At 41.4% G+C, this 21,938-nt stretch overlaps 2 protein-coding genes across 2 annotated transcripts in view; both read right to left on the reverse strand.

Annotated features, from left to right (window-relative positions):
• evlb (Enah/Vasp-like b) overlaps nucleotides 1-6,407 on the reverse strand; it is a 44,934-nt gene extending 38,527 nt beyond the window's left edge. The window contains exon 1 of the mRNA XM_029425766.1: nucleotides 6,034-6,407. Coding sequence (XP_029281626.1) covers nucleotides 6,034-6,038 — 5 coding nt within the window. The 5' untranslated portion in view covers nucleotides 6,039-6,407. The remainder of the gene's footprint in view (nucleotides 1-6,033) is intronic.
• Nucleotides 6,408-9,119: 2,712 nt separating this feature from the next.
• LOC115003652 (echinoderm microtubule-associated protein-like 1) lies at nucleotides 9,120-17,740 on the reverse strand. Its single transcript, XM_029425539.1, has 7 exons — nucleotides 17,581-17,740; nucleotides 13,699-13,896; nucleotides 12,940-13,069; nucleotides 11,353-11,451; nucleotides 10,871-10,902; nucleotides 10,643-10,669; nucleotides 9,120-10,374 (listed from the first exon to the last, which is right to left on the reverse strand). Exons 1-7 carry the CDS (start codon nucleotides 17,738-17,740, stop codon nucleotides 10,094-10,096), a joined length of 927 nt encoding a protein of 308 aa, XP_029281399.1. The 3' UTR covers nucleotides 9,120-10,093.
• Nucleotides 17,741-21,938: the final 4,198 nt, after the last annotated feature.

The following is a 21,938-nucleotide window of genomic DNA, read 5'->3' on the forward strand; positions in this document are numbered from 1 at the left end:
ACACACACACACACACACACATTGTCTGCCTCACTTGAGCCAATCATTTTAATTACGCCACATACCGATGGGAGCTGGCAGAGGAGATACAGAGGGGGGAGGGAGACAGAGCGGGGCAAATGAGGAGGGAGTGATTTTTCCTCTCATTCACAAAGATTTGATTATCTCTGTGATTATACACACACAAGCACACACACACACGTCCGCGTATATCAACTTTAGCACTCAGTCTTGCGACACCTCGGCATGCATAATTATGACTCACAAACAACGATGCTGTCACCCAGAATGCACAACAGAGACAGGACACGTGACCTCACACCTGACACTGGATGTATCATAGTGTGCAACATCCTTCTCCATTGTGGGTTGTGTTTGTCGGACTGCATTATGACAAACGTGGCTGTTATTACTCACAGATGTGACGTGGCCGCAGCTTCGTGCACAGGCAGTGTGGTACAATCTGTAAGCTACAGCTTCTGCAAAATATAAATATGTACAAGTCCATCGCTGAACAACAAGCTGCTGAACTTCGAGTGCTCACTCACTGTCACAGATGTCTGCACTTTCTTGTTTCTGCCCCATTAACAGAATATTTTTCATAGGAACTGGCTTACAATGCAGCAGGCGAGTGCAAAATGAATGAGAAATTGATGACAGCTATTAAAAGCATCACAGTTCTTGGCACCTTTTAGTAGAAAGAGTCAACCCTATGCATATTTACTTCAAAACTGAAACCTAATTACTTCCTGGATTATGTTCAGTAGCTACATTCTTTTCAGTCCACAAAGTAAATTTGTCAATATTTAAGCAAGACCGCCATCTTTCCATAACTGTTACCAAGTGCTTTGAAATTGCCTAGACATAACCAAATATGTTATTTATGCCAAGGCCAAATATTGGAAACTGTCACTGTCGCTGAAAGTTTTTCAGATATGCAAGATATTATAAACCAAGGGCGTTGTTTAGCGTTTGGTTGTACTCAAAGACATTTTAAGGAGGCGTTCATTTTGTCCGGTATGTAGGTCTACATTATGTTTTAAGCATTATTTCAGCTAGCCAAAACTAGCATCCCAATTCATTTAACAGCTAACATGAATAACAGATGGACCTTGCTAACCAAGCTAGCTAGCTAGCAAACGCCAGCTGCACCCTCTCAATCAGATATGGTCACTTCTGGTTCCAAGAAACCAAGATGGTGACGGCCAAAATGCCAAACTCGAGTCTTCAAATGGGTAGTCAACAAACATCACGGTGGCTACGTCCACGTCTTATATTCTGTCAATGGTCTGAAAATGTTAAGACTGTACAATTATGTTCATATGAAACATTTCCTCATTATGTGCACAATAAAGTAATCTAGGTCACATTGGGAGACTTTCTAGACATATTGACTGTTATTTATATGAGTATTATATATTTGTACATTTTAAGACAGAATTGAAACGTTTGCATCTGTCAGTTTTCTAAAAGCTGTTGAACATTACTTTTGATTCATTTTAACCTGTCAACTGGCTCTGTTAACCCGTCAAAATGATGGGACATTATCTATTTTAGCTGCAAGTGTTTCACAGGCCAAAGCTAGTGTTTAACCATAATCAATAGTGGTAGTCAATATTTACCAAAATAGAAATGAGACGTTGACATGTTATCACTTATGTCCAATATTCACTCTTCTTTTAGGTCTTATTTCCCTGTCAACCAACTCTAATAGAGAATATTCTAGCTCTTTGGCTGCTTAACAAAACAATAACAACAATAAAGACGTTAAAATGCTCCATAAAGCTGAGGGGAAACAGGTGATAATTGTCTGTCGGCTCGCCTTTCACATTCGTCATTTGATCCATTATTCATATAAACATATTTATTATAGCAGCTTTAACTATTCACCAGATGGTGTTTTAATGGGTATGAAGTAACATTGAAAACTGATGTTAGACCTACTTTTAGGATCATAAACGTGTTAAAAAGCAGGGCCGTGTTTACCATGTTGAGGGAACAATCGATGACTGAATGCTCTATAACCTACATTTGGAAATAAGTAAGAATTTCCAACATAAAAAAAAAACCTTTGAGGTTGTAACTTTGTAATGAGCGTGTGATCAACAGTACACACCTGTGCGACTTCAAATTACACAGCTGTGCACAGAGAGAGAAATCTGACCTCCACTGCTAGTCTCTGGTACAGCAGGGCATTACAGGCGTAAACCAAGACATCTTGATTTATTACAGGGCAGATGCATGTAATATTGGTTTACATTTATTTTTTCGTTTATTGAGTTACCCCCCTCTTTGAAGCTTATATTACTCTTATAACACACCTAGAGTGCAATAAGAAATCATTCCTTCACTTTCACACTTGCCTGTTTGCTGTGAATGAGCTGATTTCACCTCTTTGTGTTCGCCCTTGTCCTGCATTAATTCAGCACACAGTTACTATTAGCGTTGCTTTTCATATAGGTCACGCACATACCACCAACTGCTCCTGTCAATACACATCAGGCAACAATGATCACGCAGGATCAATAAAAGCCTGCGCTTCACTTTCTGAGCGTGATGAAACACTCGGATCCACGCAAACGGAGGTGGTGGTAGGACAGCACGTGCAGGCTCAGGCTGCAGGCTGCACATCAATCCTGCTGTCACACTTCGAGTTCAGTCACAAGCAAATGTACAAAGCAGTAATCTAAATACAGATTACGCCAATGAATATGTAGGTAACAGGTACACAGTGCTTCATCTTGGTATATCTTAGTCAAAGTGACATATCCGTCTGTGCAGTTATTTACAGCACATCACATCTGTAGACATTTGCATAACCTGACAGTTAATATGAATTGATTAGGGAAGATTTCTATATGACATGTCAAGATTGCATAGAGTCAGGTTTATGAGAAAGATGATAATACAAAGCGAATGAAAGACAAGTTGATTAGATACAATTAGGTAAAATGAAGATTAGATAAACACCAATGCAATTACAAAATGAACCTAAAAAGGCTTTGGGAGAGCGCATAACTCCCCAAGGGACATTTCCATATGTCCGCTCAAAGCTTCGGATCCGCTCCAAAATTGTATAGGGTCTTCCTTGGCCTATGCTACACCCTTCCACAATGACAACCATGATTTCATGAAAATCGGAACAACAGTAATTTATCCTGCTAATAAACAAACAACTGAGCCGAAAAACATAAAAGGCCGTTTTCATGCAGTCATGTATCCCACCCCGTGATTTAGATCCTCTTTAAAATATAATGGTTTCTTCCTTGGCCCATGCTACACCCTTCCACCAAGTTTCAAGTACCAAGCTGTACTTTGGTACAGCTGTGCTTTCAGCTAAATGCTGAGTTATTGGTGTTGTGTCAGGCCAGTACAGTATACTAATCAATAAGTGGGAGAGAGGGAGAGAGGGAAAGAGGGAAAGAGGGAGAGATGGCGGAGAAGGAAACTGGAAAGATAAGAGGAAACAGACATACAGGCTCCATCAATCCAGGGATCAGTCCTTCAACCCAAATCCCAGCTTTACTGTCCCAGGATTTCCTACAGCACCTTCAACCTCTCCACAGCTGAAGATCATTGAAACTAATATGACTAATCTTGACAAATGAGAAACAGATACTGTAGCTGTGTTGGTTTGAAGCTTTTCACTAATTGAAAAAAGGAAAAACCCAAACAGGATTAGATATCCACATCTATCAAGCATGAACCTTCCTCGATTTTATGACCAAATTCAAACATGTATAGTACATTATATGTGAAATATATCTGTTCATTTTGTTTGTTTAAACAACAGAACAGACTACTCTGAGTCTCTGTTTCTATAAGATACCCACAGGGTGCTTTATGTGATAACATGTACTTTGTGCTGATATTAACTCTAAACCCTGTAAACCTGTGACCTGTAACCCTTAAAAGCACATTAAAAAGATTCAGTTTGTGCAGTTCGCCTTTATGCTGCTGTTTCTCTGACCTTGAGTAATGCATGTTTGAACTGCAGCTCACAGCACTGAGATCAATTGAATCCCAGCTTAAAAAAACAACTGTGCCCTACAAATGTGCATATTATAGTAGGGCATCAGAGACACACACACACACACACACACAACCAGCTAAATTGTTACCAAACAAACAATGTCACACTCACAATCAACGGAAACAATAAACTTGCACATTTTAAGTCATACAAGCATATACACAGACAGAGGAAGATACGAAAGGACCACACACACACTGACAAGCAGACACACACTCACATGCACTCAAACTGTGTGAAGTGCTGGCTCGTTGTGGTGAGTCACAGTCTTTGTTGCCACCTACAGAGCACCTCTGTAAAGCACAGAATCACTCGTACTGAATGCTGAGCATCTAAGCGGCTGTCAGAGCAAACCTGAAATAACAAGTGTATGAGAAGACAGCTTGTCAGCGGGGTTTACATCAAACAGAAGCTCCAATGCAGGAATAAAATGTGTCAAAATTCTATACATACTAGTGCTAAGCAGTTTGTCTTAGACGACAAATTGAAGTATACTAAAAAAAAGGCAGAGTGCTTGCGTGCTAAACTACATTTGATTTGAGTGTGTTGTTGATGTACGCTATCGTCCCATAATGTAATGCACAAAAGAAATGGAGGATACATTCTTAGCTCAAGTGCAAAGATTATTTCTGTATACTAAAAGGGAAAAAACAGTATACTATGAGAATTAGTATATAGTGCACAGTATATACAGAGCAATCCGTATGTACCAGAAAGTTATTGTTTCTCAAGTCAAAAGTAAGTCTCAACTCACAAGTCAACACTGACTAGTCCTAAATCAAGTCCCAAGTCCTAAACTTTGAGTTTTGAGTCCTACACAAGTCATAATGCGCACAAAGTTTTACACATATCGTTTTTGTACAAATGATCTTTGGTATAATTTGATGGGGGCTCAGTAACGTAATGTTAGTTCTTCATGAATTAAGCTTAGTCCAAACCTCTAGTATGTACTATAAAGTAAGACAGGTCGTATTCAATCAAGGCATGTGTCTAATTTTCTTGTATGTCAAGTCATACAAGATCATGATTGGTGCCATCAATGTAAGACAGAGCTGAGCTGAGAATAGCGAGAGGTTGAAAGGGAGCATGTTAAAAGGGGCATTAACCTAGAGCACCCTGATGACAAAATCCCACTCTGACTTTAGGCTACACACTCATTCACAGATTTAAAAGCCAACAGCAATTAGAGTGAGCTCAGGATTCCTCCTGTTCATGGTGAACCTGTGCCAACTGCTGTTGCCCCACCCACCTCTGTGTAGCAGCAGCTGTGTCGCTGATTGGCTGCCAGGCTGGGTCCTACCAGTAACATTTCACCTGATAGGCTCTTACAGTCAGCCAGTTAAACCAGTGCTTGCATCACTGACACAGCTGTGTCTGGACCCCTTAATGAATACTCTCTACTGATTGGCCCTCAGCTGGGAAGGTGTGTGCCCGTGCATGCGCATGTGGGTTTCATCTGTGTACGTGTACATACATATGTGTGCTTAAAATAATCAAACACATGTGGTTGCTTTGTTAATCCTGTGATCAGATATCGGTCGTAATTAATCATAACGCTTAAAACAGTCTGCACGTGTAGTCTGGTTTCCATGACAACACCTCTTTTTCTCTGCAGACAAACTCCACGTGACACATCACAGAGCGAGCTGGAGTCAGAGATGCTGGTTGCATCAAAGCCCCGTCGCTGTGTATTTACGGCTGTTAATGTGCTGATCTGAGAGCAGCCGCTCATCGTAAAGGTTCATATAGTCTCGGCCAACAGGTGACCTGCCGGTCAATAAAGGCGCGGGCTGCTGTGATACACCTTTTGTGCTGCGGTGACATGCACATCACAGGCCTCGGAATGAAACTGCGCCAATGAAACGTACAGTATGCCCGTTAATAGGGTGTTTTAGCTTATCTCGCTATATCCTTTAATATCCCATAATAATGCGCAGAAGAATCACAGCAGCCTGCGCGTTATCGTGCAGCGAGAGAGAGCAGCGCATGCTTCTGCTTACCTCATCGTCCCCTCCTGTCCGTTTGAATGGGATGAATAATGTTTCCTAAATGATCAGTGTCCTTGAGTTCAAGTAAAAATGCTCCAGCAGCACCTCTGGGTGTTTCAATAAAAACAGCGATGCTGCCTGAGAAGCCTGCAGCCGGCTGGATGTGCCGATGTTGAGGGTGGAAAAGGCGACAGGGTGTGGAAAATGCTACACGGATGCCCACAGTTTTCAGGTCTGTCTTTTAAAAATAATAATAAAAAATATGTTCTCTGGTGAATTGTTCGTCAGGCGGCTGGTGGTTCGGTCGAGGCCATCTCAGAGGGAAGCACGCCGTCCGCAGGACGAGAAGCCGGGCGGAGTGGCTGACAGCGGCTTCTGAGGTGCCATCTTTTCCTCCCTTCAACCACTGGGAGGCTGGATAGAGAGAGCAGCCTGCTGAAATATTCAAGTGTTGGTTTTTCTGCACAGCGCCCTCGGTGTGGTCATGCAGCTGCCGTGCAGGCAGCAGGTATTAAAAACAAACGCACACCACTTCTTCTATCAGAAATATCCACTGAAAACTATTTTTTTTTCTTTGTGTCTACAGAAAAAGTACTATCATACTTTTCTAAAACGATGTTCGAAACCCCATCATTTAGTTCAACTGTGCAATACTGACTTAATAGTACAATCATTCTGTGTAATAGTTCAACTGCGCAATACTCTGGTTTACATTTGCATTAATAATGCATTTATTTATTTATACTGTACAGATAATATTAACAGCGTCACAGGAGTATTCGTGATATGATTGAATATACAATACCATGATTACAACACATACGTTAAGCCTTTAAGACCCCGCAGAAATAGTATTATTGTATTGTATGTGTGTGTGTGTGTGTGTGTGTGTGTGTGTGTGTGTGTGTGTGTGTGTGTTATTTCCTTCCATCTGATACAACACATTGAACACTTTATTGTTTTATTTTCTCAATATTCCATAAAACGTGAATTTTCTGAGTTTAATATATCTTATCTATTTTATCTTCCATGTCATCACATACTATTTGCTCTGTGATATTTCCTTTAACTCTCATAATGATGACTTAAGATGTACTACATGCTGCTGCACAGAATGTGTACAGTATTGTATGTGTAAATAGACACCCTGTGATACTGTACATAGAAGGACAGACAGAGAGTATGTGGCACACACACCTGTGGGCAGCCAGGATCGACCAGCTAACATCTGTCTCTATCTGGAACAGCCAGCTGCTGCTTCCTCACATGTAGGACAGACGGGCTCATCTGAGGTTTTCTCAAAGTATAAGACGACTGTTATTATAAAGCCTACATTAGTGCTGAGTGTTTGAAATGACACAGATTTGGATCACAGTTTGGTTTCTTTTAAATTGTTACCTTTAAAGAGTATATTTCTTCATTGGACATTACTCTCTCTTGCTAACGTCCATAGCCTCCCTACTCTGTCAAGTGTTTTCAGAATACAGGCTTTCTGGGTACTCTTTATGGATAGTTGCAAGAAGTGAAGTGAGGAGTAAGAACTATGAAGGTTGTTGTTCAGGAAGTCATTTTGTATCAAGGTATTAGTTAAGAACCGACAGAACAAAACAAGAGATTTTATTCATTTAAACATTATTTAATCAAATATAATGAATGTATTTTTCTTTAGTTTTGAATCATGAACACAGCTGTTAAGTATCCCATTCCCCCGTTTTACAGTAATGCAGGCACCTCACCTGTTACAGTTTGCCTTCTCGCCAGCAGAGGTCCTCCTAACTTCCAAAGAGAACAATCATTTCCTCTGTGGTTCATACAGTAGTGAGGATCCAGCCTCAGGACATACCGGCCACACATTGTCTTGGTGATCATGAACAAGTTCAGCTTGTGTTGTAAAGGAACTGTTATTTTATTTTATGATCTGGATTTACTTGTGCAACTCTAATACCCACATGATGTAACCCTTTCTCTGTTTGGGTCGTTGGCTTATATCTCCACAGGAGGGCGCTGAGGCCGAGCACACGCTGAGCTTACTTACCTCACACAAAGTTTATGAAAGGTCACAGTGAAAGATATCACTCTTATTATATTTCCTAACAAGGCTAACACAGTTTCTACATTGTCAGGATTTATGCATCTAATCAGTCCAGTCTGTAAAGGTGTAGATCATTAGAACTATACAAGAACCTGCTACAATAACGGGAACAATGTGATGAGTGACCAGAACCAGAACAATTTGTAATGCATCTTAAAGGGACAGTTCAAGTTAAGGGCAAAAGTAGTAAATGCATGTTTCTCGGTAGTGCTATCCACAGACCTTGTTGTGAGCAGTTTCATGTAGAAGCTATTTTCTTTCTACCAAACTACACCCGCCAACGAGTGAGCATGAGCCTCTAGTCCACGAGTAGATGCACGCTTCCTCCTGCGTGGTGATACGGTTGGTGGGTGTAGTTCGATATAAGGAAAATAAAGAGGAGAATATGTATTTTTGATTTTGTGGGGAACTGTCCTTTTAACAGAGTCATATTTTGACTCAAGCTTTATTGGAGTGAAATCCTAAAAAGCTCATGTTGTGGAGTTTTTCTCACAGTGGGAGTGGAAAATGTTGCACCAGGCACAGCTGAAGCATTTTCCACCAGTCTTCATTTAACTGTTTATCCAAATGAAAAAGGTCATGGCACATGCTTTTCAGCTATTTCCTGCTCATCAAATGTTCAGTAGCCATTCATTCCCTGCAGTCACTTTGTAAAAGACTCAATGCCCAATTAAGGTGACACCACTTTTCTTGCTCCCCAAGGGACTGATTGGACTTTGGACCAAGATTGGACCATTACAGGAAAGTGCAGCACATAGTGTAAGAGGAGCTCTGCTGGAACATAAAGTACTCTTCGTTTAGTCAGGTCAATTAGGCACCAACCACTCACAACCCCAACCCCCGCCTGCACACACACACACACACACACACACACACACACACACACACACACACACACACACACACACACACACACACACACACACACACACACACACACACGCACACACACACTTGGTTGCAGATAATACAAGGAAAAACCACCACATTAGTAATCATAGTTTTTTTTATTGCTTGTCCTGAACTTGAATGAGCCATTTTGACTGATTCCAGTACACAGAGTATATTGCTTAAAGTGGAACATCGACTACAAAACAACGAGAAACATCACAGCACACGGGAATGAGACAGACTTACACTCATTTACATCAAACACAGTCAGCGCTCAAAAACAACTACATACACATCCTCGCCTTACAAACTTCACATTTAGAGTGAGAATGTTTACAGTACACACACGCATTCAGTAAAACAATACACAGGTACTATGTGAGAAATGGATCTATGACTACTGTGCTCTCGGAGGAGGATAAAAATGCATTAAAGCTGTCATACTGTACTATCTTTGAAATAAATAATCATGCCATAAAACATTACAGTTACTAAAACTTGTTATTGGACATGCTGTAAGCGCTCATGTTGCACATACCCAAAGCAACAAAGTCAGGATTCACTACAGAGGAAAGTCCTGTCAGAAGTGCACTCCTCCCCATTTTCAAATCAGTTTATTTCAACATTGGAAGAAAGTCTTTATTTGCCGTTTTCTGTTCAAGTGGTTAAATGAGTCTTTTAATAACGTCCGTTTCAAACGTTATCAGGACATTAAATGACTGTTATCAGTTTGTTTTGAACGTTTCACTTTCAGTCACGTTAGGTTGAGGCGCCAAAACTATGAGTTTTAGTTTTAGCAACAAAAGATCATGGTTTGGGTTAGAATAAGTATGCCTGCGTTTGTTACGTAACCTGACGTTGCATAAATAACGTACGTAATGTCACTTTGCTTACGTAGGCTACATCTTTTAAAACGACTCGACGTCTTTTGGTTCGCAAGGAACGGTTGTCCGTGAGCAAGCATGGGGAAAAGATGATGACGGTGTCTCGGACACTGATAACAGCCATTTAATGGACTGATTTGTTTTTGGTTCGGTAAACTTGATAGCGGCGACAAATTTGTAGTAAATCTATCTCGACCCTCCTGCCTCAGTAACAAATCTGAAAGTACTGGCTGGGTGATTTGAGCGGGCTCTTGTAGCTGGATGTGTCCTGCTGTGCTGCGCTGTGGCTGGTTGTGGTTTTCTGCAGGTTTAAGGTGAAGGACGGGGTCATCTTTTTCTTCGCCTCTGGCTTGCTGCCCCCCTTCGCCTGAGGGTTGTTGGGTGTGGACGTGGGCCCACTGTTGGCAGGCACCGCGGCGGTGGATTTGGCGGACTCAGAAGACCCAGTCTTTCTTGTGAGGGGGCTCAGATAGATCTGCATAGTCACTAAGTGAAGTGGTGAAATGAGGTGAGGGGGGTGAATGTGTAGACCAGGGGGGAGGTCGGTCAGCGGGAAGGGTTAGAACAAAGGTTGGAGGTCAGGTAGAGCGGATATTTAAAGAAGTCAAAAATAAGGGTGCAAGGGGTGAGGGGAAGGCACACAAGTCATGGTGAGATGTGACAAAAAAACAGAGGATAAAATAACAGCTCAAGCCCAATGCCCTTAACCTTTCCAGAGAGTTTGGAAAGGTAAATTGTTAGGGATGAATCATACCTTTGCAGTGTGTCACATGGCTCGTCCCTGCACAGAAACCACACACAAACAGATTCTCTTACATGCAGCAAGCAATACCACTGTCATGTCAGCCTTTTGCTCAATCACTTATCTTTTTTTAATTTCTTTTTTTTAATAGAGGCTAAGTCAACAGCTGTTTCACATTCTCGTTATGAGACTGAATGCTGCCAGATACAGAAAACAACTGCAGGGAGAGTGCTCACTTACCTACACTTTCTGCAGCCGGCTCCTTGGACTTGCTGCTGTTATAATGAGAGCGAGAGGATTTGAGAAGAAGGAACACGAAGGAGAGAGAAACAGAGTAAGACATACAGTGACACACACAGTTTCAGACTGATTAAACAGTTAAACATCCTGGCTTTGAGAATGTAACGTTCCTCTGTGGTTTGAGGTGTTTTAAAACAGGATGTCGGGGTTGGAAATAACCTCAATTTGATTTGAGAGATTTGATTCTGACTTGATCGACCAGTAGTAACTGGGTCACCCCAAAATCAATGGAAATATACACACTGTATGCCCTGGGATGTGAGAAGAGTATGTGGGGGGGGGGGGGGAACCTGACAATTGCAGTAACGTGGAAGGATTTTAAGATATGAGTTGTAAACTGCATACATTTGGCTGCTTAATAATAGACAACAAGAAAACAGAAAAGGCATCTGTCTATTAGAAATGAAAGAGCAGCTTCTTACCCTTCCTGAGACTTCTTACAGGTGGAGGCTGCAGATGTGGGTCGTTTGGTGATCTTACATGGACTGTCCTTCACACTACTTGCTGGGCTCCACACACCACTGGAAGGAACATTTAACAAATACTGTTAGGTTGTGGCTCTTTTGTTTGTTCAGCTTAACAGTCTAAATCATAAACTGGGGCTGCAGTAGAAAAATGTGCCCTATTCTCCATATTAGTGTAAATGAGACTCACAAGTTACACTGCTTCCCCAAATGGCAATTCAGTGACTTCAGTCTGACTTCACTGGTGTCACAGGATGTAAACAAATTGATGTAGTTCAAACTTCTCCAGTTAAATTAGAAATGTTTCCCCACTGCATCTTGGTGGTGCCTTTGTGCAAAGTTTTAAGCACAGTACATTACTTAATTTTGGAGGTGCGAATTCAGCATTATATTACGACATTAAGGTTAACATTAAAGTATTAGTTACGTTTCACAATTAGCTATTCAGTTGCTAAAAACATTGAAACTATTATTCATTTGTTTCTGCCACATTAACTGCTAATGTAAAATCGTGTCAAGTAGCTTGAAATTAATTTACACACACACTACATATTCTGTGTTCACACAAATTGAGTGAAACATTACTGTGAAATCTGAGATGATTTTGTATTTCTACAGATGCAACATGTCAGAAGAAATGACGAAATGTATCATGCATCAATTTAAAACACATTTTTCTTGGAATTACATATTTCTGAAAACCATTGTCTGCAGACATGTCACTGTATAAACTGAGGGGGTCAGTGGGTTGCTGATTATGAATCTGAACACATGCAAAAGATGAAGAAGCAGAGAAGAGAAAGACAACAGAAGGGGAAATGAGATGAATTAGTGGAGAGAAAAGGCGATGATGATGATGATGATGATGATGATGATGATGATGATGATGATGATGCTTGTCACTTCATCTTAATACCAAACGGACAGCCTTAAGTGCATGGAGATTTACCTCACTCTGTGCAATTATATCAGCATACTCCAGATATAGCAGCAGCACATTAAGGTACGACAGAGAGAACCTAATCACGCGTTCTGACTAATGCGATCTAATGGCAGTATCATTTGAAAGGTAATAGAGAGGAAGAGCAGAGACGGGTTTGCTGCTTTATTACCTTGAAATAAAGGCGAGTGTTTGGAATAACTATTGAGCGTCTATGTGCGGCGTTTCTTGGATAATGGAGGGTGTCCGCTGATTACTTTTGCACATTAGATAATGAGAAGTGAAGCTTGAGATATGAGACTGAAGCTTCATTGTGAGCTGCTTCATTAGAAACTGTATTACTTTAATGAAATGTGTGTATAGGCTGCTGATAGGTCAGGGATGAGAGGATTTCTTTTTCCCATTGAGAAATCAATACACAATTTTAACCTTTTTGTTTAGTGTACAAATGCTGATAAAGAGTTTGTATTGTTTGACAACATTTTTCCAGTTAACAACTAATAAAGAAATTATTAAAAACTATTTTTTTTAAAACACTATTTTTTTATATTGAATGTAGGTCATGAGATGCTGTCCTGTCTGCAGACTGAGCAGCAGTGTGTTACCTGCGGGGCGGTGTTGGGCTGTAGTTCCTGGCTGTGGCGCTGGAGGGCAGCGTGGAGCTCTTTTTCACAGAGGCAGCGCTGGAGGTCACCATGGGCGGTCTGGAGGGCAGGCCAAGAGACACTGGCCGGGCTGCACACACGCGCGCACACACACACACACACACACACACACACACACACACACACACTTGTAATGTCAGTTTACAGGTAGACAGAGAGAGATTTGTCTTTACTGTAGCCCTTAGTTACTGTTGCTACGCCTGTTAAGCGTTCTGCTCTCGCACGTCATGCTGTTTATGATTATAATAGTGGGAACAGATGCGTCACCATTTTTTTAATGGTTCCTTGATTCCTGACAAAAGCAGATTCTCATTTCTAGTTGGCGACATGAACTTATGAAGTTTCTGTTTGTGGTGAAATTAAAGAATTATTCAGACGTGTCCCTCAAATTTTGTTTAAATGAAATTAAAATGTCCTGCATTATAAATGTCTCATGCATGTTGATCAACATACAATGACAATTACTTCAATCCAATAATATTGTCCCAGTCAGACCTCTGGACTTGAGCCACGATGATCGACTGGTTGAATTATTTCTGTAGTAAAGCAGAGCATCAACGATCCATTAAAGAAATGGATGTCTCCAATATACAGTGCAGGTCTACCTGACCAAAGCTGCTGTACACATTCACATACCTTAAATCCTCAAACTGACACGTGGAAAATAACAACAATCCACACACACAGATCTTTGCTCACCTTTAGCGCCCGATGCTCTCCTGACACCAGCGGAGGCAGCAGCTGCTTGGTGCTCCTCAGAGATGTTGAGCCTCTTGAGGACGTCAGCCAGAGCCATCTTCAACAGCTGGATTTCATCTTCCTGCATCTGCATCCTCTGCTCCAGATATGTCAGCCGGTCGACCACGTCCAGGCCACTGGCTGCCGAGCTGCGATCATCTGAAGGATGGATAGATAACCAGAACTCAGACTATGTTGTGCGTTTGTTATGCTTTTCAACGACATTACGTCATCGATGACATGCTTAGGAAACTGAAACGTCAGTAAGCATTTGCCAGCCTCCAAAACATGTCTAAATATTTGAATATGCAGATTTCACAGAGCAAACTCACAAAACCTCAGAGCAACAGTCAGTACACTTTGTTAACCAACTGAGGGGGACAGTGACATACATAACCCCACACACACAGGGAGAGATGGATGCCAAGAAAGAAATGAATATGCAGTTGATTAATGCTGAAACCAACAGTTTGTTTAGAGAACAATTGTAAGAAAGAAAACAATCCTTGAGTCACAAAGTGAAACAGCCCTATTCAACTGTCCATTAAAGGACTGGTAAAGAAATAAAACATAACAAAAGTACTTGAGCCAAAGCATTATTTATTTATGAAATTCTACTATAATGCTCTTTCAAGGCTCATCTCTTTTGGCAACAAGATATAAACATAATCAGAGAAAGGCATAAGCTCTTTAACATCCCCTGTTCGTGCTTATGTAGCAGAAATCAAGCTAATGAGGTCACCGCACAGCTGGACACAGCAGATCATCCACACTGTCATCACACAGCAGCATGTAAACAAACACTGTCAATAACACACTATCATTTCTCTTTCAATCAATTTGGGTATTTTTCCTTTTTCTGCCGGCAGTCATCCGTGCAACAAACTAAGAAGAGTTCAGAAGTTGATACCGTGGGAGACACTGGACGCTGATGAGGAGTCAGGGTGCCTCTGCTGGTCTGCTGGGCCCTCCTCCACAACACCGGACGTCTTCCTCCTCTTCCTCTCCTCTCGCGAGTGCACTCTCTCGCCCCTCTTTCCTCCTCTGGCCTTGGTCACATAGGCCCGCTCTCTCTCCATCTGATTCTGATCCACTGGCTGGTGTCCACTAAGATCTCATCTCCTTTGCTCCACTTATGTCACACACACTCGCAGAGCAGCCGTTCTGGTGTCTTGTCCACCTCGGTTTACAGCATCCGAGCAGTATTACTGTGTCTACAGTACGTTTTGATCCTCTCGGTCCTCGTGGTGGTCGCCTGATAACCTCTGGGACGCGTGTATGACAGCGCTTTAAAGCCCTTTTGCTCAGGGTGTGTGCTTATATAAAAGGTGGGGGTGGGGTTGATCATGCTTCAAAACTCAGCAGTCGTCCAATTCAACCTAAATTGTCTGTGCATGTGCGTGTGTGTGTGTGTACTTGCATGTGTGTGTGTGTGGGTTTGCAGACTACAATGATAATCCTTCAGACTGAGCCTCTTTGACCCCGCCCCCCCCACATAAGCCCCATGTCACTATGAGAGATGGAGACACAGGGAGGAAACAACAGAGATAAACCTGAAATGTGGTCTGTTCTTGCGTTGTGCCGCACTGAACATCTTGTTCATCCGCAGAGTTACAGAGTTCACAGTGCAGGTCTGTCTGAGTAATAGGAGGATGAAGAGGAGCCAAAATATAAAAACAATGCTTTACTGTGCAGTTGCAGAGAGAACATCAGTTACACAATCTGTGGCAATGCCGTGGGGTTTTTTTTAAAAACCTGAACTAAACAATGATTTTCCAACCAGTGTAACAGAGGGGATACTTCTGCAGTTCGTACAGGGTGCATACAAAGATTGTGGAGTAGTTTACTCATTTGAAAAAAATGATGGTATGACTTGATAATGTAGAATCAGCTGTATAACACCTGAACACCATGTGTTGTGATAAATAGTTAGCAAGACATTCAAACAGTTAGCTTAAAGTACTGGATATATATAATAAACATAGATGGATGAAAGGCAGAAATATAGTTTGCTAAAAGTAACAGCTAAATGGTCCAGGTAGTTCATTAGAAGTAATAACTAAATGGCAGAAACAGTTAGCTATAGTAGCCCCTACTGCTCCAAGTTGTATTCGTGTGAAAGTAAACTAAACATACATAAACATTAGAAAGTTCGACCATATGAAAAACACATTTTAACCTCCACTATTATATCTACGTTTATATCATAAATAGTTAAAGAACATCTGCTTTGAGATGAATTGAAATGTTCACATTTGGAACACGATGGGGGGCGTTGTTGAAGCAGCGCCTGAGTGCCTTGTGACGGGATGAACCTCAGAACTAAACTGTTGCCTGATGCTGTGATGCTTACAAAGTTTAGATACAAGCAAGTTATACATTGATACAAATCTGTCAATGTATAACTTGTTCTTGGAAATATGTTAATCTTTTGCAACAACATATATGAGTTTCCTCTTCACACAGATGATCTGCTGTGGGCGAAGATTTACTGCAGCCTGCAGTAAATCTGCCTCTCACGGAGAATTGTGACTCAATGTAGGCCTGTGATTTTGTGTTCCTCCTCTTGTCCTGGCCATGACCACATCCTCGTGCCTCCTCCACACAACCCATATGGGATTGGGATTAGAATAGAACATAATCCCAGTGCTGTAAAAGGGAATTAGCAGCCCAAAGCTCAATCTCTGCACTAACTCAGCTATACAAAGAACAGGCTCCATGGAGGACGCTTTTCATGTAAACAAACAAACATTAAGTATATGTCTGTGCCTCTGACTCACTCACACACATATTCACACAAATACACACAGCCACGACTAAGCACTAACAGTTTCAAAATGCATACGGCTATTATACATTATACATCTTAACAAATTAAAACACATGAAGACAGAACTCCGGCGTATAGAAGCAGAGCAGTGTTTTAATCTGAGCTCGCAGATGGTGTTTCTTGAATGAAGGCACAGCATCTGTCTGCTCATATCAGCACCCTGCATGCTGACGCATACAGACAATATGTGCACAAGCAATCCTTCACATATTAGTCCACTGATACTATATCCCTGAGGGGACGAGGCATTTCCCTAAATCTCCTCAGCCGAGGCACATTCCATAACACCTACAGTCTGACTGTGTGGTATGTGATACATTGGACAGGTATGCGGGACACGTGTTTAACTTTAATTTACTTTTTCAAATAAAGCACTGCACAGTTATGTGAAAATCTATAGTACCAATGTCAAAGAAGACGAGGAATATTAGATCATTGGCTTTTCACTCACTATATTCATGAGGTTATTCAACAGGTCGTGAAGGGTTATATAGAGTATGCAGTGTCATCTATTTTACTATTTCGGCACTGATGAGGTCAAAATGTGTCAGCATCAGCCAAATGAATAAAAGCTCTTGATATAACTTATCTCCTTGTTCTGCCTAAAAATGCATAAATAATGTTTTCTTTGAGGGCTTTCATAATCCCAATTGAAACAGTTTGTGAGACATGCAGAATGTCTTTATTTATTTTTGAGACTTACTTTTTTCTTATAACTTTCAATTTATTTCAGCTTGTGCTTCTTCTTACCTTCTGGTGACAAACAACAACAGATCTGTTCAAACTCATACATGTATGTCTTTTGTAGATTAGAAGTAAAGATGCACTTCATTCATGCAGAAACACTTTACAGGGTCAGTTCTGTCTGGTCACTTTCCCCCAGTATTATCTAGCAGTTATTTTGGGTTTTAGACGATAAACATCTCCGAGAATTGAACGTTTTCAACGGGATGTTTTGACCACCAAAAACCAAACAAAGTTGCATTCACCTCTAAACTCACTCAGCTCTCTACCTGTCATGAAGTCAGTGTCGGGTGCCAGCATTGAGTCGCTGTGGTAGCTCTCCTTCAGCGAGGGTCTCCTCAGCAGGCCGCGGGCCGTCTCCTCCATCCCCAGGCCCTGGTCCACCAGCTCCTCCATGTGTGAGTCCCCCTCCTCTATCCCCGCTGCCATGGCCCTGACGGAGTGTGCCGGACTGATCCTGCAGTGCTCCTACTGAAGTCTCCTACGCTTCACTGACGGGATAATTCACCTTCCCCTAAACCACCAGTGGCCACGACCTCTCGCTTTCCCTCCCTCCCTCTCCCCCCGCTGTCCTGTGAGGAGGGTGAGGAGGGTGAGGAGGGTGAGGAGGGTGATGTCACTCAGAGGACAGATTAGGGACCTGGTAAGCCATCTGAAGCTCAGGGAGGACTATGAGAGAGTGTGTGTGTGTGTGTGTGTGTGTGTGTCCAGTTGATTACTAACATTAGGACAATTATTTTATGTATTACACATTTTCTGAAATGTTATGTTTACATATGCAAATGAATGTTTGTATATTTGCATATATTTCTGGAACAGAAATCTGAACTTTTTCATTTTGTTGACATTTGTTGACATTTTGTTTGGATTTTGGATATCTCTTTGTATCACTCCATAAATCAGAAAATACTGTCAACAAATTCATTTTCGCCATGTTTTTAAGGATTCAAATGTTCTATAAATCAGGCTATGAATGATATATGAACTAACCCCTCTGTAATAAAACGTCAGAAGATAGATAGGAATGAAACTGGGAAGTTTGATGTTAGTAAGTGAAGGGGAGATTTCTGGAGATTTTGACAAAATGAAAAGATAAAGATATGTAAATATTGTAAGATTCCTTATATTTTGCCAGACACTACATGATAACAGTAACTAATATATATCAATATTAAACTTCCTCAGTTGATTACTTACATTAAGACAATTATTTTTTGTATTACAAGTTTTCTGGAATTGTATGTTTAAATATGCAAATGAGGCAATTATAACTTTTGGTGAATTTAAGAGAAATCTAAAGACAAAAATACACAAAGTTAGTCAAATAAACACCTTAATGTGTATTTGGGATGTTTTCTTTCCACTAGTCTGAAAGAAGACAGCGAAACAAAATCGCCCAAACTCTCAAAATTGACCATGAAAAAGCAATGTTTTTGCTTGTAGTGTCTCGCCTTAAAGGTCCCAAAATAACTTCCTGTATGTCTGCTAACATACTGCTGCTGCAGCCGCGGAGGAAATGGTAAACGGACTGCATTTATACAGCGCTTTTCTAATCTCCGCAACCACTCAAAGCACTTTACAACACGTGTCAGCATTCACCCTTCACACACATTCATACAGTCAGAGGATACAAGGTGCCACACACTCACACACCGGTGGCCATGCCATGCCTGAGCCACAGCCAAAACGATTTCTAACAAACCCGTGTGCTGAAAAAGTACACATAAAAAAGACCCAGCAGGGTGGGAATACGCAATTTGCTGTTGCAACGCTAAATTGCAGACAAGCTCACAATTGCACTCCCAAAAAGAGCTTACATCAGGCCGCCATCCGGTGTGGCCCTCCCCGGTGCACTGTAAGGATGATGAGATTCTGAGATTAGGGAGCACAACTTGATTAATTACAGTCATCAAGAGGACAATAAGCCGGACGTGGTAATTAGACCAACAGCGAAAGACAACAGGAGCAGATGAAAAGCCAGTTAGGCGATTGTGTCCGGGTCTCCCCCGGTGTAAGCTGTCTTTCTGTCTATTTTGCATTCGCTGGATTGATTTTTTCTCCAGCAGATGCTTCTCTTTGCTGATCTGTCAAAGCTTTCTGGCCACATAGCAGAAGTCCTCCATCTCCCTGAATGCAAAAAAAATTGCTTTGCACAACATTTCTTTTTCTGGTGTTTCACAAAATCATACGTTCCAATGAAAGATGGAAAAGCATTGTTGACCATAGCCAGTGATAAAATGTCAATGGGACATGCAGTAAGACAGCTATTAGGAACTTTCATTTTGTGTTGATGTAAATGAAGACTGCATTTCCCATGAGCACCAGCGCCTCATGTTGCAAAGATCTTGATATGCTTACCGTGTCATTTGTTTTGTCCGATATGGCGGGGAATCAGACTGGGGAACAGGCATTAAGAATAACTATATAGAGAAAGCACTGGTCTCGTTTGCTTGTGTAAGTCATATACAGATCAGTATAAAACTGAAACCGCTCTATAACCAGTTGAACAAATCCTTGTAGAAGCTTTAACTTTTTATAAAAACAGAAGCAGGGTTTGACCTTTCTGTTCCTCTTATTGTCACCTCATGTTTTACTTTTGTCTTCTCATCCAGTCATCCTTCCTGTTATGTCAGAAAGCATTTCTACCTATGTGTAAATCTATACATGTGTTTATCTACAGTACACTAATAGTGTTTGATGCTACTATAATTACTTGATTATTGTTTCTGTTATTATTGTATTATTAATAAGAATTAGAATCTTCTTTATTGCCAAGTAAGTTTTCACCTACAAGGAATTTGCTGTGCTCATCGTCAAATATATAAACTTTTTACAATATATACAAAATATAGACAGAAGGGACAAAATATAGACTGTAGACAATGTGCAATATACAATATAAGCATTACGTTAATGTAACGTGTAGAGGGGGGAGGGAGAGACAGTGTCAGCGTCGGTCTCTGGCCTTGACTGATGAGGCCGACTGCAGAGGGGAAGAAACCTGTTTTTATGGCGAGAGGTTTTGGTCCCGATGGACCACAGCCTCCTGGCGGATGAAAGTGACTCTAAAAGTCTGTGTCCAGGGTGGGAGGGGTCTGCTGCAATCTTACCTGCACGCTTCCGGATCCTGGAGGCGTGCAGGTCCTGGAGGGATGGCAGATTGCAGCTGATAACCTTCTCCGCAAAGCGAATGACACGCTGCAATCTGACCTTGTCGCGGTCAGTGGCAGCAGCGTACCAGATGGTGATGGAGGAGGTGAGGATGGACTCGATGATGGCAGTGTAAAAGTGCACCATCATTGTCTTTGGCAGGTTGAATTTCCTCAGCTGCTGCAAGAAGTACATCCTCTGCTGTGCTCTTTTGATGAGGGAGTCACATAGGGTGATTGGGGCATGTGTGGCTGAGCTCTTCCTGAAGTCCACTATCATCTCCACTGTCTTTAGAGCGTTGAGCTCCAAGTGGTGCACACTGCACACTGCACACTGCACCAGGTCACCAGTCGGTCAATCTCCCTCCTGCAGGCCGACTCATCCCCGCCAGAGATGAGTCCGATGAGGGTAACAATTACAGGACATAATATGCGGTTCAATTTGTGAAGAAAAGAAGACAAAATAATAAGCATTGGTTATATAAACAACAAGAGAGAAATGTAACAGAAATTATAAATTAGGATGTGGCAGAGAATATAACTCACATTTAGTGGAAGATGCAAGAGTATAATATACAAAACGCTCGTTGGGCGTCCTTATGGTCCTCTTTCGGCAGATCTACCCATCTCCCTACTTAATGAGAGCACTAACATACATGGGTGGATTTAAATAAATGTGAAATATGTTGTAGTTGGAATTGAAAGACAAATATTAATAAAATAAGTAGCACATGTAGTGTTCATAAAACTTTTTAAACTTACACCGAAACGGTCGCAACTTATTTTTATAAAAGTGATATGTAAAAATACACCTATATATATATATAATTATATATATATATATATATATACATACACTCCTATACACCACCACCTTACAGGTGCACCGGAGAGGTGTGGAGCTAGTTAAATTATACTATAATGAGACATAAATGGTCGGCTGAAGCTGCTGTTTACACTGTGTAACAGACATTAAGGTGTGTGTGTGTGTGTGTGTGTGTGTGTGTGTGTGTGTGTGTGTGTGTGTGAGAGCTGGACATTCCTAATTCCCTGAGGCCTGAGCAGGGGTAAAGGCCAAATACAGATGTGGGGAGAGACAGGAGAAGGTTGAAATCTGTCGCCTGCTTTATTAAAATGAACAGATGACCATGTACTCGATGCCCTTTGGTGACTAAATAAAAAAGGTCAGAGAGGGTTTCTCGTGGTGTAGTGGTTAGGCTCACAAATAGAATACTGGAAGGTTGTGAGTTCAATGCCATGGTGCCCTTGAGCGAGGCACTTAACCCTGAGTTGCTCCCGGGCGACTGTCCCTGTAGTTAGTTTAGTGTAAGTCGCTGAGCGTTTGCTAAATGATATGTAATGAAAAGGGTTTGACCCTGACCTGTGCATGCTGTCTCACTACTGACCTCCTGTGGAGATTGTTCAGTAGTAGACAAACGTCCTAATGATCACATGAAGTGAGAGCAGCTTCGCTCCTG

This window comes from Cottoperca gobio, chromosome 24 (assembly GCF_900634415.1).
Source record: "Cottoperca gobio chromosome 24, fCotGob3.1, whole genome shotgun sequence".
Lineage (NCBI taxonomy): Eukaryota > Metazoa > Chordata > Actinopteri > Perciformes > Bovichtidae > Cottoperca > Cottoperca gobio.